This window comes from Aspergillus fumigatus, chromosome 4, assembly GCF_000002655.1.
Source record: "Aspergillus fumigatus Af293 chromosome 4, whole genome shotgun sequence".
In the NCBI taxonomy this organism is placed as follows: domain Eukaryota; kingdom Fungi; phylum Ascomycota; class Eurotiomycetes; order Eurotiales; family Aspergillaceae; genus Aspergillus; species Aspergillus fumigatus.
In genome coordinates this window covers 2,560,956-2,575,662 of record NC_007197.1, presented here as the reverse complement: position 1 = coordinate 2,575,662, position 14,707 = coordinate 2,560,956, and the positions used below count along the sequence as shown (strand labels likewise).

Below are 14,707 nucleotides of genomic sequence, written 5' to 3'. Positions count from 1 at the left end.
CCGGGGTTATGTCAACGGAGCTGCCCAGACTTCGGCTCCCGCTCCACAGACTAAACCACCTTAGCGCAGCTCCGATCGTGAACGTCAAATCGGCCCCAACCATTTCCTCCCCCTTCGCCTCCTCCCTTCTCTCTCCTCTGCCACGTTGCGATAAGGTCCGTTTTATCTGGTCTTCCTTCCACAATGGCTGGCATGCTAAAGAATATGTTTGGCGGCTCTCAGCCGTCAGATCCAGCCAAAGTCGAGGATGGTGAGTGCTGCCCCATCGGTTCTGGGAAAGCATCGTATGCTCCTTTTTCCCTGTCGTCATGCCCCCCTGACCTGTTCTTGTCGCTTTGATAGATTTCGCCGACTTTGTTAAGGCTCCCGAGCCGTCCCCTGCGTCCATAGTAGCGGGGTCGCCGTCGGTCCCCGCCGTCGACACCCAGGGTGCCACGGCGGTTCCCTACACAAAATGGTACCGAGTTTGGGAGCGGACCTCACCAAAGGACTTTATACAAGAAGCAATGGTCATGCCATTGATCCTTCTGATTGTTGTATTTCACCTCTGGGGCACGCGCAAGAATAGACGGAGAGCCAGGGAATGGGCCCAGGCTCATGCGCCAGCTCTCCAGAGCGAGTTCGCGGTTGTGGGATTCGATGGCGTCCACAAATTCACCGGCGCGGTCGATTCCGCTCCTGCGGAACTGATCTCCCCGGAGTCTATTTTGAAGGAGAAGTCTGCGCAGGAGTTCATTTCCTATGCCACCGGCAGACAGAACGTCGCTTTCGTCGACATGTCTATCAAGTTGCCCAACCGGTACAACCCCATTGTTTACTGGTCCGACTATGCTCTCAGTTTTTTCTTCGACAGCTGGCAGGCTCCTACCGAGACATTTGAGGCAATCGCCTACACCTTTGATGGCAGGGAGAAGGATCTTGTTCCCGTACCCGCCAACGATACTTCGTCTCTCAAGGTGAACAACTCGGCCTATGACGGTTTCATCTGGGCTGTTGTGCACAAGAACCACATGCGCAAGTTCCGCCTGGATCGGTACGATGCGTCAATGACCTTTACCAAGGACAATGCCAAGCTACCATCCTGGGTTACCGTTATGACAGAAAGTGCCGAGATCACAGATACTCTTCTCACTCCTGAGCTGATCCAGGCTATCGAGAAGGCTGGAGACTCTTTCAGATATTTCATTGTCACTGACCAGCCCGTTGACAAGCCCTTGAAGTGAGTTATGCCTCAAGTAAAAATGGAACATGGAGACTAATACTACTTCCAGAATCGAGGAGACTACACCGCGGAAGCGCATTCATTTTTCTATCACTCTCCCCTCGTCTGCATCTGGTTACTCCGCCACCATGCCACTGTTCAATCAGTTCCTTCGCTTTACTGACAAGCTTGTCGCGTCTGCTCATTTCCGTCCGGAGGTGATGCGCAAGATCAAGCACGTTCGTGAAGAAGAGATCAAGAAGCTTCGCCGCGCTGCTGAGGAAGAAAAAGCAGAGGAGCGCAGGCTGGCAGCTGAGAAGATTAAGAAGGAGGAGCGAGAGCGACTCCTCCGTGGCATGACTGCCGAAGAGCAGCGCAAGTTCCTTGAGCGTGAATCGCAGAAGGGCCAGAGACGGTCTATGAAGAAGTACACCAAGAGAGCATGATCGCTCTATTATTTGTGCTGATGTTGGAAATTGCTGGTCTTTCTTCGGTGCTTCTTACCTTTATATCAATGTTTTCATAGTAATATTTGTCATGTGTGGGTGCGTGATGTAGCTGGGATTCGGAAAATGATGAAAAGCTTTCTTGATGGATTGCTGACTTACCAAAGATGTACTTTCGAAACTCATATACGAGAGTCATGTACTTGGCCTTCTAATGCCAGAACAATGTTCCAATTCGAGAAGAAGGTATAGTCCATAAAGTGCATGCTCTAACATCTCCCTCAAGGCACTTGAAAGAGCATGCGTCTCTACAATTCTTAGAAGTCTTGATCACCTCCTTCCCATATTCTTTCCACTCAATCTGCAAGTACTATCATCGCAACAATGCAGCAGACACGGCTTCCTTATCCTGCACTACACCTTCCCCATCTTCCCTTCTCCACCTCAGGCAGAAAGCTATAAATGTTTCTGTGCCGAGTGTACCATGCCCAATGCTGATTGTCTTCTTCATCTCATTGTTCACCTACAGACTCTTTCCTAGGCCACTTACTGAAGCACTATCCATATTTCACACTCGTTGTCCATTCTTACTCGTTCGCTTAGCTGCCGGTCGTCATCATGGTTTCTTCTCTCTTCTGGGCTATGTCCGTTCTTTTCCTCTCTGTCTCAAACCTTGTTCACGAAAGCTGGGCATCTCCTCTGAACGGGACCATCGGAAAGCGAAACTCCCTTGTGCCCTTCGGAGCCATCTTGGACAGATGCGTCATTCCTGGTACGGTCGCTTTGACCTTCGACGATGGACCGTTCGTGTACACTTCCGATCTCCTGGAACTCCTCAGTGCATACGGTGCGCGATCGACCTTCTTCCTCAATGGCCAAAATAAAGGGAGCTTTCACGGTGATGCAGCTGTCGTGCGGCGCATTTTCGAAGAAGGCCATCAGGTTGGCTCGCATACGTACGTATCCCCCGGTTCAACCATCCATTGCTGGAGCTCACAGTTGTGCTTAGCTGGGGCCATCCTTATCTGACCTCATTGGACTATCCTGCCATTGTCGCGCAGATGACCCAACTGGAAGATGCCTTCATGCAAGTCCTAGGATTCTATCCGACGTACATGAGGCCACCTTTCCTCGCTTTCAACGGGTTAGTGCTGTCGGCCATGGGTGACCTCGGGTACCATGTTATCAGCGCGAGTATCGACACGAAGGACTACGAAAATGACCATCCCGATTTGATCCCGCGCAGCTTTGAAAAGTTCCGTGCAGAGTTGGATGCCGGCGGAAGCATCATCCTGTCCCACGATGTGCATGACCAGACCGTGCATACGTTGACAAGGGCAATGCTTGAGGAGATCCGCACGAGAGGATTGCAGAGTATGTAACTATTGATAATGTGCTTACACTTATCATGTGCTAATCTGTTCGACAGCGGTCACGGTTGGAGATTGCTTGGGGGATCCGGAGCCATTTTGGTACCGAACATCTCGTTAAGAGTCCTTGTACGCAGTTAGTTTGTGCTTGTACCTTTGATTGCTGTTCCAGGTTTTTTACCCTCTTCAGGGATTAATGATTATTTGGAGCTTTCGTCTGCAACTAGTTGTTCTGCTGTGTCGGATTGCTTGATTTGACCATTTTGTCACGAAGGGTAACTTTTACTAAGTTTCCTCTTATTGTACGGACTGGTAGTAGTTAGGTGCTAATGTTTGCATACAATAGCAATCTTCGGCTCAAACTCGGAAAACAATCGCATTTCCTCCCTTTCGATACATTTTCTCGCCACCCAGGAGTAATTTTGCACTGAGAGATTTTATTCTGTTTTTCGACTCGCGGTCCGAGCCGTTTAAAGAGTTATAAATATAAAGAATGCTCGAAGCTGGTCAAAATGGTTGTCTAAGGCATCCTGATTTCACGTTCACGTCACTTTTCGGGCCGTCACACCACCAGCGGCGAATAGAGAAACATTCTTCTCTACTCAAGCATTTTGCCAGGACTCGATTTGAGTTTCTGCATTGAGAAAAAAAGGTCCACGGGGACCATAAGATTATCCACCTAAAACATCCTATACTCTGCTCCACTGAATATTGGACCTCGCACATCGGACACCCAGCAATCTATACTTCTATGACCTCCGCCGTCTCCACCAACGAATTATATACATACATACGATGGGCGAGCTCCGCACCAAACTCAAGCGAATACTGAGTCTCAAGGCCCTCCGGCAACGATTATCAGACGCGGGATGGGTGCTAGCCGCCAAGCAAGACCTGGACGACACATATGATTTTCCTCAGAGTCGATATGCTGGGCAGGGGTACGAGGGCTACAACTTTCCTCCGTCCAGGTGGGCGGGACAGGGATATCAACAAAGATAATTCCATATTGTGTGCCTGATGTTTTGACGTCAAGTGTGGCCAGTGCATTGATGAGTTATGACTTCGTGTTGGGTATATATCTATATGCACTATTCTATATATAATCTCTAATCTAAAAGCTCTTGAATCGCATCTAATGTAGTAGTGTCGAAAATTGTTGTCAGGTTGTTATAGTTTGCCGAAGATCTTAACCCGCTCTTCAATGGGCTTCTGGGTCTTCTCGCCTGATTCGCCCGCCCGGCTACCGAAGACGAGTTGCGCGATGAGGCGCCACTCCGAGGGGATGTCCCATTGTTTGGCGACGGGGGCGTCGATGAGGGGGTTGTAGTGTTGGAGGTTTGCGCCGAAACCGAGGGACTCGAGGGCTGTCCAGACTGTTTCCCCCCTTGGATATTAGTATGCGCGAGCACGAATGCAGCTGATACGGGGAGAAGAACGTACGGAAGTACTGGTGCATGGCGTTCGAGTGCTCCGCCCAAGGCTGGAAGTAATCCTTGTAGGTTGCGAATTTCTCGGAGAAGGGCTTGATGTGTGCTGGGTCTTCGTAGAAAAGGATCTGTAGCGATGGGTTAGCCTCAAGGATTCATTTCAAAGACTCTCGACACAGAGACATACCGTCCCGACACCATTCTTCATCCCCTGTAGTTTAGGCAGCGTCTGGTTCTTCCATGTCGTCTCGGGCACGGCGCCGCTTTGAACGAGCTGCATGAAGGTGTCAATGACAATCTCCCAGAGGCGCTCGTGCTCGGCGTGCAGGAGGACCACGAGCCGCGTAGACTGGGTGTTGAAAGAGCTGGGGACGTGCTGGATAGCTGCGTTGACGACCTCTTCGATCTTGGAGTCGGGGACGGGGCTGTTCTTTCCGAGTTTGTAGATTGTGCGGCGGGCTTTGGCTAGCTCAATGAGCGTGTCGGTGTTGGACATCTTGAGTGGTGCCGCTTTAGTCTGGGAGGAAATAAAAGATCTATGTACTCTTGACAGGGTGCGAGGGATGAGGTTTGCTCCGTTGGTAGTCTGGATGGGGAGACGAAGGATTGAGGTCAATGGTGAACGAGAGAGGAGTCGCGGGGATGCCATGATCGTATCCTTGTATTTGCACTTGAGCTTGAGGAGAAAGTGAACGGAGAATAATTCCTCACAGTCTAGGGGCTGTTATATATCTATCGAGGGTCAGATATGCTATAGAAAGAGCCACTCCACGTGGGATAATGTTCACATAATCTGTAGTCGCCAACATCTAAGCAAGTGCGGAATTACGGAATTATGGATTATTGATGTCTTTCATCCGAGAGAGCCAGATCGAAGGCATTTGCTAATATACAGATACAGCAGCCTATAGACATAGAATCCATATTTCTAATAATCTTCGCTACGAGAAGGCTTCAATTTTATCGGTTGAAGCTCTATCTGATCTTTGGTCTGCGTATGGATGACTGTATGCGAAGCTCCAATGGCCAACGTAGATTCAGCGACGTGTTGACGATCTCGGCATTGGCGATTGTGATGAGTCCTAACGATATTGAATCTGTACATTGATACTCGAGACGAACCTCATCGAAATAATGGCCTCTGTTGTATCGAAAGCAGTTGTCTAAACCCTTCGGATATATAATGGGCTAGACCCTTCAATATCAGAAGACTGTGGATGAGGATGCATGACATCATAAGCGCCCCTCGAGCTTAACTAAATACGGACTAGTCAGGGCATTATTGCCGAGGGATCTGGCGCGACATGCAAAAACGCTGCACGATAAGCCATGTGTAGCAGTGCTGTATCTCAAAAGAATTCTAATATACATTTCATGCAGAATAAAAAGCCGCCCATGAGAATGTCCGAAAGGGGTCGCCAAAATTGGATGACCTGTATTAATAATCGACATCAAAAACCGAGTATGTCCGAGACCTCGTCTATCGAGATGTTTGAAACATGTTGCCATGGTAAGACTTCGAGGCTCGCAGAATGATAGAGAAGCGAGCGTAGTCAGGAGACTGCAAGGCAACTAGGCATGCCATCAGGGTCAAGAACGCTGCAGCAAGCATTCACTCTGGGACAAGCCACTATTGTTGCCCAGATACCAGCCTCCTGCGATCAACTGGCTTTCCAAATTGAGCCAGTACTGAGCCTTACCACCAGCTCCAGTTTTGAGATCTAAGTCTCCAAGGCGGACTTCCACTGGCCCCATCTCGTCACGCGGAATCTAATACTGTAAGCCAATCGTCTCGTACACATAGAGGGAGTCGAATGGGCTACCTTTATAAACATCGTGCAGTCTCGCAAAGTCATCGCAAGAGACTGCTCTCGAGACTGCGCCGAAGGCCCATGTAGTCCCACGTCACGCATAGCCTTCTGATGCGTCAAGAGTTTCTGCAATGTAGGGTTGCGATAGAGAATCCTTGCCAGCCTGGTTTGGTCCTCACAGCCCTTGACGTACTTGGCTGCGCGCAGGACATTCTCAAACTTGTCCGATACCAGGTTCAACGGACAAAACGAGATCTCTTCAGACCCACCTGCTCTCCGACTCTGGTAATTCTTCATGTCCCGCAATGCGCACGTGCGACATCTCCGTGCATTGACTGGCGCTGATGGTGACTGCAGGAGCCATTTGGGCTTTAATTCCGCAAGCACGGTATTCGGGGTAGCAAAAGTCGTCATATCGGTAACCAGAAGCCCAAATGGCTCTGTGACCGAAAGATACACGCCTTGACGCTTCTTGGGGCGTTCGCCATTGCGCTCCGCCGCGCTTAGTTGCTCATTGCAGCGTTGCACAAGTCCACTCGGAAGGTACACAAGCTCCTGGTCCACCAGTTCGTCAGGACTGAACAATGGGCGGATGGTTCTATCGAAATTACGCGCAATCTCCTGGTATGAGATTCCTGTCTTTGTTTCCTTTCGAAGACGAAGTAATTTTCCCTTGAACTCTGGAGGAACAATGAAATGGGGCCCAGAAGAGCTATAAGTGTCCGTGGGGCCGGTATGGCAGGGTGAGGGAGCTGAAGCAATGCGATAAATGATATTGGCCCCACCCTCAGCGAGGTATGTGAGTTGAGCTCCAGCGGGGAGCTCTAGAAAAGCGGGTTTTGTCATTCGTCAAGTGGCCAGTCGATGTATGGTACTCGCTCTCCGTATATGAACCATTGTCTCCTGACGAGAATTGGTTTTGGAAGACCAATAGCTCCGGAGGAAAACCCCTCAATGTTGTTCGCGTATCCTGAGTTGGCCTTGCTCTTTGCACACTGTTAGATAACGGTTAATATACTCAAACAAGCCAAGAACGCGGGTCCGTAACAAGTAGTGCAGACTTCAAATTGACAATAGAACAGCAAAGCTGTAGCATTGCCGAACAGGATTCGAAAAAAGACTCAAAGTTGGTTGGTATTTGTCTCAATTTACTTCCTTCGTTGGGCCTGATTGAACGCTATGATCCAGAACACTGAGGTGTTGTGTAGTCAACAGTGTCACTGGTAGATATCTACCGAAAAAGAACCCAACCCCGATACCGTTTAGACCGAATGGGACTAGATCAGGGAGTCTGTGCCTGGTTGATAGCCGATACAGACGGAGCTGCCAGATTCGCGGTGTCTGTGGCGCCTTGACCCTGGGAGTCTTAGGCAGGTTGGACCCAATCAGATCGCGGCGGTCAGAGTAGCGTCAGAAATGGTTTGAAGATCGGCTCAATAAGTCAAGAGTTTGAGTACATCCAACAGCGGAGTATTGCCGGGGAGAGTTGCAAGTTATCCAAGTAATGTCTGAAACGAGAAAAGAGCCATCAAAGGCTGCAACACGGACCAAAGAATGTAATAAGCCGTCCAGCAGCTCAGATGCTCAATCCTCGGGCGTCGGGCACACCAACAGCGTTGTCACTGAACAATCGACAAGTGAGCACGACTCAACAAATAGGCGGTCAACACCGAATCAGAGGCCTATTAATGCGATCAGGCGACCACCGACACACCGAAGGAAGAACGATGCGTGGTCAGTTGATGTGACGGCGGTACAGTGACTGGCAGAGGATCATGCAAGTAATATGACAAACTGGAAAGGAAAACCGGAAAGGAAAACTGAATAGGGCGAATGCTCAGACCGACAAGGGGTCTTCCTGTGTACCGTGGAATGGGCCTCACTAGCGAGCAAGTAGAGGCGGAAAAGAGAAGACGAACCACAAATAGCGAAATAATCCTGGGATAACGTGCCTCTCTACTACTAAGCCTTCAAGCAAGTCATTCTTGATGACGCAAATTTGAAGGGATTTACCAAGGCATTCTTTTCACCTCCCATGACCTTATCATCCATTTTGGCTCTTCTGAGACGGATGAAATGGGATAACCGCCTCACAATCTCTCTGATTGACAAAGCCACCAGTACGAGGAACTAATGGCGCCTTTCAAAAAAAAATCCCGGGGAAGGAAAGCACAATGCAAAGGCTGCAAAGCTACCTTATTGACGACCATGACGGACGTATCAGCCTAAAGTACTCCGCCAATGGGTCCATCTGTCGAGTCGTTTGGTGCAGCAAAGCGGTCGTGATCTGTCATATGTTGGCTGAATCCGTATTATATCCTGGAAAGTCAAGATGTACAGTTTGAGATAGAGTACAACTAGATGACAGTGTGTCAGCAGAGGAAGGAATCAAGCGATATCATCTGCAGCATAAATGAGTGGTTGCGTTACAGAAGGGCTTAAGACAATAGAAGCTGCACCATTATGTGTAGAAGCGAGATTGGAAACAGATGTCGTCATTGAAAAGATAACTGCATAAGCCTAAGCACGAATGTCTCAAGTTTGCTCTGCAGGAAAATTGTTGAATGTAGATTGAAGTTTTGAACAATCGCGATACTATACCGATAGTGCCCCGCTACAGCTGTGCTTGTACCCCACGTTCCTGGAAGAGTATCTGGTCAAGCATCTTTGTCTTCAAGATCCTGGTCCCATCGCTTCGAGTCCCCATCGTCAAAATTCGACTATCGCCCACGAATAGTCTCCGCATACAATCCCGTTCAATCCACTGAAATCATGACTCCCGCAGACATTGCATCCATCCCGACTCCCCCTCACTGCACGGCAGACTTCTGCTTGATTCCGGTGTGTCATCCATCCACCCAACCCACTCAGGAGCCCATCAACCCGCTCAGGCTCTACAAATAGCCACCACATACATACAGATACTGACCTTGGACTCTCAAATCACAGATCGGGACCTCCTCTCCCTCTGTATCTTCACAAATCGCAGACGTCCAGCGCCTAATCGAAAAGTCCGGCCTCAAGTACGTGATGCATTCGGCTGGTACGACATTGGGTACGTTTTAGAATCCTGCAGTCATCCTGAAGCTGGTCAACCGGTGTGGACCTAATACCGATTCTTTGACATAGAGGGTCCCTGGGACAAGGTGCACCAGGTCATTGGTCAGGCACATATGCTATTGCACCAACAGGGTATCGTTCGAATCCAGACCGATATCCGGGTTGGGTCGAGGTTTGTTCCCTGCTTTTCCTACCCTGTGACGTGGTTGTGGTGCTAGCTGACTCGATTTTCTGTTCTAGGACTGACAAGGAGCAATCATTTGAGGATAAAGTGAACAAGGTGCGGCAATTGCTGGCACAGGATAAGTGAAACACCATGGAATTCTGGTAATATGAAGTGTGTATGATCATCTGGCATTGCGGGGGCGTTGCCCCTTCTAGGATACGCAGTTAATTCTATATTGGTCTAGGATACTATCCACATTGAAGATCGCCTATAGACATAACAAAACAAGACCCAGATACCTGAGCTGCATGATTCCCAACTCCCAAACGCCGATCATGCACTGTGCGACACCGAAATACACCTTGTTCAAGGATACCACAGGATCGAAGTAATGACTGAGCGGTATAATACGACGATGTGGCTACCTACATTGTTATACCGCCGCCGAGAAGACTTCCCCAATCACCCCCCACCCAAACCCAGTCGCCCATACTGGGATTTGAGCCCGACTTCGCCTGCTGTACTAGCTCAACCAACCCCTTAAAGACGTTCGAATAGGTTGAGGCAGAGCTTGTTTGTGTCGTGCTCGAGCTGGAGCTCGTTGTGAGGTTGGTGCGCCCAACAGGTGAAGTGACATTATTCAGCTTATCCACGGTATCGATGGCTGGGCCCTTGTCAAAGAAATCCACCAATATAAAGGCCGGCTGACGGCCGTAAGCGCTCTGGCACTTCGTCGCGGTGTCTCCTAGATTCCCCACTCCGCCAGAGGGCGCATTTGTGGTCGTCACGTACGTGGAGTTGGGATACTCAATATTCAGGATGGTTGTGGCATACAGGAAATGGTTCATGAGGGGCAGGCGGTTGGACGAGATCGCAGCGGAGAGGTCATTCTTCACGCTGGCTGGCCGGTCGGGATTGCAGCTGAAGTTGGAAGGCGACGTCACGTCGTAGGGATTTTCGAATAAAAACGAGAATTCATCCATAAGGTAAGGGGCATCTGTGTTGGAGTCTAAGGACGCCACGAAGACCATCAGCCGAGTCCCGTTATTGATCAAAGTCTGCAATGTAGGCCAGGTGCTTGGTGCTGCGGAGGTGGAGGGTGTGTAAGCGTAGTCGACTATTCCTGCAGTTTTGAATTCGGAATTCAGATCGGAAGCAGAGGCATTATCAGAGTTGACCAGCAAAACTGTGACAACTGGAGAGAAAGATATGTCAACCTTCAGCTACCCCATGCATAGCCGAGTCAAAGACAGGAACACACCATCATTCGGATTCGAGTCTAACCAGCTCTTGATCTCTTTTAACCATGTGCTTAACTTCCCCGCGTCTAACAGCTCACAGCTCGAATGGCACAGGTGCCACTCCGAGCCTTGCAAATGGACTTGCGCCGTTACCATGCGAACGCCAGCGTCTAGCTGTACAGTGGTATTGTAGTATCTATAGCAAGTATCAGCAAACGCTTGGCTGCTGCCGTGCAAACATGTCGCGGATTCAGCTTACTGGTTTGCTGAGGTCGAATAGCCTGTCGATGCATCTCGTACGAACGGACTATCGTGCGCCCCCAGATGTGTGATTTCCCCATAGGACTTTGAGCAGAGACTTGGAGAGTTATTGCATGCTGTTTCTCGAGGAAGCAACGCCGTTGCATATGTCAGAGGGAAAAGTGCTAGGACACCGAGTCCTAATTGTCCTAGCATGATGGTTGCCTTTACTGTACCTTGTGATGAACACGACACTTCAGTCTAGATGCGGTTATGCAAGTACTGGGGAAAAAGTAGATCTTTGGTATGCAGATTCCAGGAATGCAGGATATATTCTGCAGAACAAAAATGCAGAGGAAACTTGTTTCAGGTTGGAATCAAAAGGGGGCTAATGCAATGAAGAATGGTTGTGAAAACCCAAGATCTGAAATAACTGTTTATTATTGACTATTGACTGTAGGCTGCGCCAGCCTCTTGATGTTATCCACACGGTCTAGAAAAAGTATCAACTCAATCTCGCTATCCACTAACGGGCTTTGTTTGACAGTTCAGCATCACAGTGATTGCGTTGAGAGATCCACTTTGGAATTGAACGTCAGAGAGGATTGGAGGCGATCTGACAGTGCTGACTGTGCTGGTGGGCCACAGTCCCACAGAGAAAGTCAGAATGATTTCGTAAGCCTGGGCCGCGTTGCCTCTGAGACTATTCTTAGACGGAATACACTCAAAAAGAAGGGGGCCGACTGGCAATTTCCGTGGCTCAGAGTGTTTTGAATCTTTATCATCGTTGCCTGGCGGTCCAGTCACGTGTTGACTACGTAGTGATCTGGACCTTCGGACATGGTAGTACTTTTGATGGCTAGATGGACTGGGAGGAGCTCCAGCATTGGGGCAGGGCTTATTGTAATTAATTGTATGTACATAGTTGTCCAAAATATACACAGCATCTCATTTAGTTTTGACAAAGGCCGCTCCTTTCAGGCGAGCTTCTCTCCATAGCGTTCGTCCAGTCCTGCGTTGAGACATGTTCGAACTTGGAGGATTGACCAGCTGAGACAAATCGTCTTGCTGACCGCTGAAAAGGGGTGGATGCCCCCACACACGGTCGATGTCTGCAATCACACGCTCTGGAGAATAAGGGCATTCCCTTCGTAACATGCGGTTCATGTGTCGGCTAGATTGCCTTGAGTGGCCGAAGAGAACAGCCAAGCGATGTCGGCAGGCCCGACGAATCCAGCTGTGCCAAAGACGGATGCCGTTGTGCTCCAGTTCGCGTAGAAGTACTAAACCACGTACCCAGGGTACAAGGTTCTCAACTCCCAAGGCACTATAGCTTTTGTGGTCGGGATTTGGAGACACTCGCATTTTGAATCCCCACGCGACAATAGCTGCCTGCATGTTTTTGCTAAAGACAGCTTGCAACATTCGGTCGCCATCGTTCCGAGCTACACCATCAGCTTCGCGCCTTGGCTGGTCCGTAGAATTCATGATGAAAGAAACTGCATCGCTCGGTTTGGGGCCAGCGGAATATTGGCGAGCGAGCCAAAGGCAGCATCTGCGAAGCTCATCCCAGTGGTTCGTCATCCCGAGTCGTTTCAGCATCTCAATCCAAAGGTCAGGAGACACGGATGTACCCATTGGAACGACGCGCTGCAAAACACGGAAAACAAACGAAACTTCTTTGCTGGATGGGACATCTGTTCCTTGGATTGGTCCAACTCCTGGTCGACGCGGAGTAAGAGTATGCTTGACCATAAAGTCCACGCTTTCTTGGGTGAGTTTCTGACCGTTTAGTGTCATTTCGTCCACAATTTTAGACGCAGAAGCCCATTCTCCCGAGGCGATGAATTTGCGAAAGTGGATATTGCTCAATTTAGACCCGTCGTCAAGGATTTCTGTAAGTATGGCAAGAGTCATATTATAAGGACGCCAGTCGCGAGCGATATAGTAAGATATCAACAGTGACTCTTGCATCACCGCGTCTTCCAGTACATCGGGATGCTGATCGCTATGGAGTAAGTCCGACAGAAGTATGTTGCGATTTTCCGAGGCCAATTTACGGATTAGTCGTGCGAAAACCGAATCGCCAATGGAGATGCCCGCTCTGTGAAGTTCTCGCAACCGAGCTATAATGTCCTGGCTCCCTTGAGCCCTAACTGCCATTTCTCGTAGGGACTGCGGCCCAATAGCCTGTACACCGAACATCCGTAATCCCGCGACCGTTGTCTCGAAGGCAAGGGCTTTGGTGGCGAAGAGCCGAGCGCCCAGTTCATCCTTGAACGGCTTTTCTTGAAGCCAAGCTATTCCGCTAGGCTCCCGCTTATCATCCTCTTCAGCAGGGGCACTCCCCTCGGCCGATGTCATTCGGTCGGGGAAGCGATCCTTACTGTAAGCTTGGAGTTCGTAGAATTTTCTCGGGCTGAGCTCCTTCGCACATTCGAGCAGAGGCAGGATCTCCTCGTAGGTTTGCGGATGGTCATGTCTCTCGACCAGAAACGAATGAAGCGAAAATGCATCCTCAACACGACCCAAGTTCAACAGCTGTGAAATGACTCTGCCATATATCTGATGACCGTCCGTAAGTCGGCATATGCTCTTGAAAGCGCTAATGCCAGGAGATACAGAGCGTCGTGTGGTCGTCGTTGGTAGGACAATTTTGGTCGATCCATTGATCATAGTTAGAGCTGGTTCAAAGACCCTCATTATATCATTTGGACAGGATAGATGGGGATACTGAAGTTTCTTATGCCATCGAATAGCATGCTGGATCATACCTCGCTCGAGGTATCCACCAACGACGACTTCGTAAAATTTGTCCCATCGGCTCCCGGTCTCCTTCCAAAGCTCCATTGCATAAGCCATGATCTCTCCCATGATAACTTCCCTCTTGAGACCCAAATCAACAAAACTATGCCAGAAGAAATCTGCTTGCTCCCCGACTACGGGCAGGTCGACACCGTCTACTCGGTCCGTCAAAGCTATCCAGATATCCAGTGTTCCTCTGTCTCCATAGTGTCGCTGTCGATAGCGAAGCAGCTGTTCCCAAAGATCCATCCTCTGTCGGTAGGCTGGATCGTCGACAAGGCGAGAACCCATGTCCTGGGTGTGGCCGATATCCGATTCGAATTCTAGCTTGTCGGGCTGTAGATCCAAGCGCAAAGAGGCGTCATTGTTGGCCATTGAGGATGTGGGAGCGTTATCTTGTCGCATTGTACAGTCATGTCCTGTATTCTGAGGCGACTGTATATTATACACATGAAAGCTGTAGGGGCGCGAGGTCGGTGATTGATTCAAATGCGTAGAAGTTTCGTTCCTGGGTTCGTCAACCTCCCAGTGCCGCGCGCTCGCATTTTGGTGCACCCTCCGTAAGCTGCATCGTAAACATTTATTTTTACTTTCCAGTTGCTCGATGCTGATGGATTTCGATATTAGAGAGTCGAGAACCGAAACGGCGGACGGTCTCTTCAATAATCGAAGGAGAGCCGGGCGCATGAGTCCTGAGAATGAAAAGGTAAGGTGATAGAGCGGCCTCCGGGCATCCTCCTCATCGGTAGTCCAAAAATCGACAGATAGAGACCATTGAGAGCAAGCGACAGATTATTGGAAGGCCCTAATCGTTTCGCATAGAGCTCTCAACTGTACACTGACAGATACTTCTTTTGGAATCATTGAGATAGAGACGAACAAAAGTCATGTGATTATTACTAAGCACTTGATCCGATTTGGCGGAAGAACGAGGAAA

At 49.5% G+C, this 14,707-nt stretch overlaps 8 protein-coding genes across 8 annotated transcripts; 4 read left to right on the top strand and 4 right to left on the bottom strand.

The window, feature by feature from the left end:
• Positions 1-75: 75 nt before the first annotated feature.
• On the top strand, positions 76-2,001 carry AFUA_4G09950 (CCDC47 family protein). Its single transcript, XM_746738.2, has 3 exons — positions 76-250; positions 343-1,219; positions 1,272-2,001. The coding sequence occupies exons 1-3, from the start codon at positions 184-186 to the stop codon at positions 1,645-1,647; spliced, it is 1,320 nt and encodes a 439-aa protein (XP_751831.1). The 5' UTR covers positions 76-183; the 3' UTR covers positions 1,648-2,001.
• A 264-nt stretch (positions 2,002-2,265) lies between these two features.
• Positions 2,266-3,138, top strand: AFUA_4G09940 (chitin deacetylase; the record flags this gene model as incomplete). The annotated part of the gene is made up of 3 exons (XM_746739.1): positions 2,266-2,603; positions 2,657-3,021; positions 3,077-3,138. 3 exons carry the CDS (start codon positions 2,266-2,268, stop codon positions 3,136-3,138), a joined length of 765 nt encoding a protein of 254 aa, XP_751832.1.
• Positions 3,139-3,812: 674 nt separating this feature from the next.
• AFUA_4G09930 (uncharacterized protein) lies at positions 3,813-4,019 on the top strand (the record flags this gene model as incomplete). Its single annotated transcript, XM_746740.1, has 1 exon — positions 3,813-4,019. One exon carries the CDS (start codon positions 3,813-3,815, stop codon positions 4,017-4,019), a length of 207 nt encoding a protein of 68 aa, XP_751833.1.
• Positions 4,020-4,187: 168 nt separating this feature from the next.
• Positions 4,188-5,241, bottom strand: AFUA_4G09920 (nitroreductase family protein; the record flags this gene model as incomplete). The annotated part of the gene is made up of 4 exons (XM_077804625.1): positions 5,159-5,241; positions 4,635-5,105; positions 4,461-4,575; positions 4,188-4,393 (listed from the first exon to the last, which is right to left on the bottom strand). Exons 2-4 carry the CDS (start codon positions 5,094-5,096, stop codon positions 4,188-4,190), a joined length of 783 nt encoding a protein of 260 aa, XP_077660768.1. The 5' UTR covers positions 5,097-5,105; positions 5,159-5,241.
• Positions 5,242-5,401: 160 nt separating this feature from the next.
• AFUA_4G09910 (inositol-pentakisphosphate 2-kinase) lies at positions 5,402-8,612 on the bottom strand. The gene is made up of 3 exons (XM_077804624.1): positions 7,320-8,612; positions 6,271-7,253; positions 5,402-6,217 (listed from the first exon to the last, which is right to left on the bottom strand). The coding sequence occupies exons 2-3, from the start codon at positions 7,102-7,104 to the stop codon at positions 6,038-6,040; spliced, it is 1,014 nt and encodes a 337-aa protein (XP_077660767.1). The 5' UTR covers positions 7,105-7,253; positions 7,320-8,612; the 3' UTR covers positions 5,402-6,037.
• A 418-nt stretch (positions 8,613-9,030) lies between these two features.
• Positions 9,031-9,628, top strand: AFUA_4G09900 (thiamine-binding protein; the record flags this gene model as incomplete). The annotated part of the gene is made up of 4 exons (XM_746743.1): positions 9,031-9,099; positions 9,208-9,313; positions 9,388-9,490; positions 9,559-9,628. 4 exons carry the CDS (start codon positions 9,031-9,033, stop codon positions 9,626-9,628), a joined length of 348 nt encoding a protein of 115 aa, XP_751836.1.
• A 281-nt stretch (positions 9,629-9,909) lies between these two features.
• Positions 9,910-11,132, bottom strand: AFUA_4G09890 (uncharacterized protein; the record flags this gene model as incomplete). The annotated part of the gene is made up of 3 exons (XM_746744.1): positions 9,910-10,679; positions 10,746-10,943; positions 10,985-11,132. 3 exons carry the CDS (start codon positions 11,130-11,132, stop codon positions 9,910-9,912), a joined length of 1,116 nt encoding a protein of 371 aa, XP_751837.1.
• A 598-nt stretch (positions 11,133-11,730) lies between these two features.
• On the bottom strand, positions 11,731-14,587 carry AFUA_4G09880 (uncharacterized protein). The gene has a single exon (XM_746745.2). The coding sequence runs from the start codon at positions 14,455-14,457 to the stop codon at positions 11,914-11,916; it is 2,544 nt and encodes an 847-aa protein (XP_751838.2). The 5' UTR covers positions 14,458-14,587; the 3' UTR covers positions 11,731-11,913.
• Between the last annotated feature and the right edge of the window lie 120 nt (positions 14,588-14,707).

What these genes read in the sequence shown, in the direction of transcription:
- AFUA_4G09950 (XM_746738.2), top strand. Translation starts at nt 184, where the DNA reads ATGGCTGGCATGCTAAAGAATATGTTTGGCGGCTCTCAGCCGTCAGAT. An exon ending in TCCAGCCAAAGTCGAGGATG is followed by an intron (nt 251 to 342) that starts GTGAGTGCTGCC and finishes TCGCTTTGATAG; the next exon opens with ATTTCGCCGACTTTGTTAAG. An exon ending in CCCGTTGACAAGCCCTTGAA is followed by an intron (nt 1,220 to 1,271) that starts GTGAGTTATGCC and finishes TACTACTTCCAG; the next exon opens with AATCGAGGAGACTACACCGC.
- AFUA_4G09910 (XM_077804624.1), bottom strand. Translation starts at nt 7,104, where the DNA reads ATGACAAAACCCGCTTTTCTAGAGCTCCCCGCTGGAGCTCAACTCACA. An exon ending in ACTGCACGATGTTTATAAAG is followed by an intron (nt 6,218 to 6,270) that starts GTAGCCCATTCG and finishes TTACAGTATTAG; the next exon opens with ATTCCGCGTGACGAGATGGG.
- AFUA_4G09880 (XM_746745.2), bottom strand. Translation starts at nt 14,457, where the DNA reads ATGCGCCCGGCTCTCCTTCGATTATTGAAGAGACCGTCCGCCGTTTCG.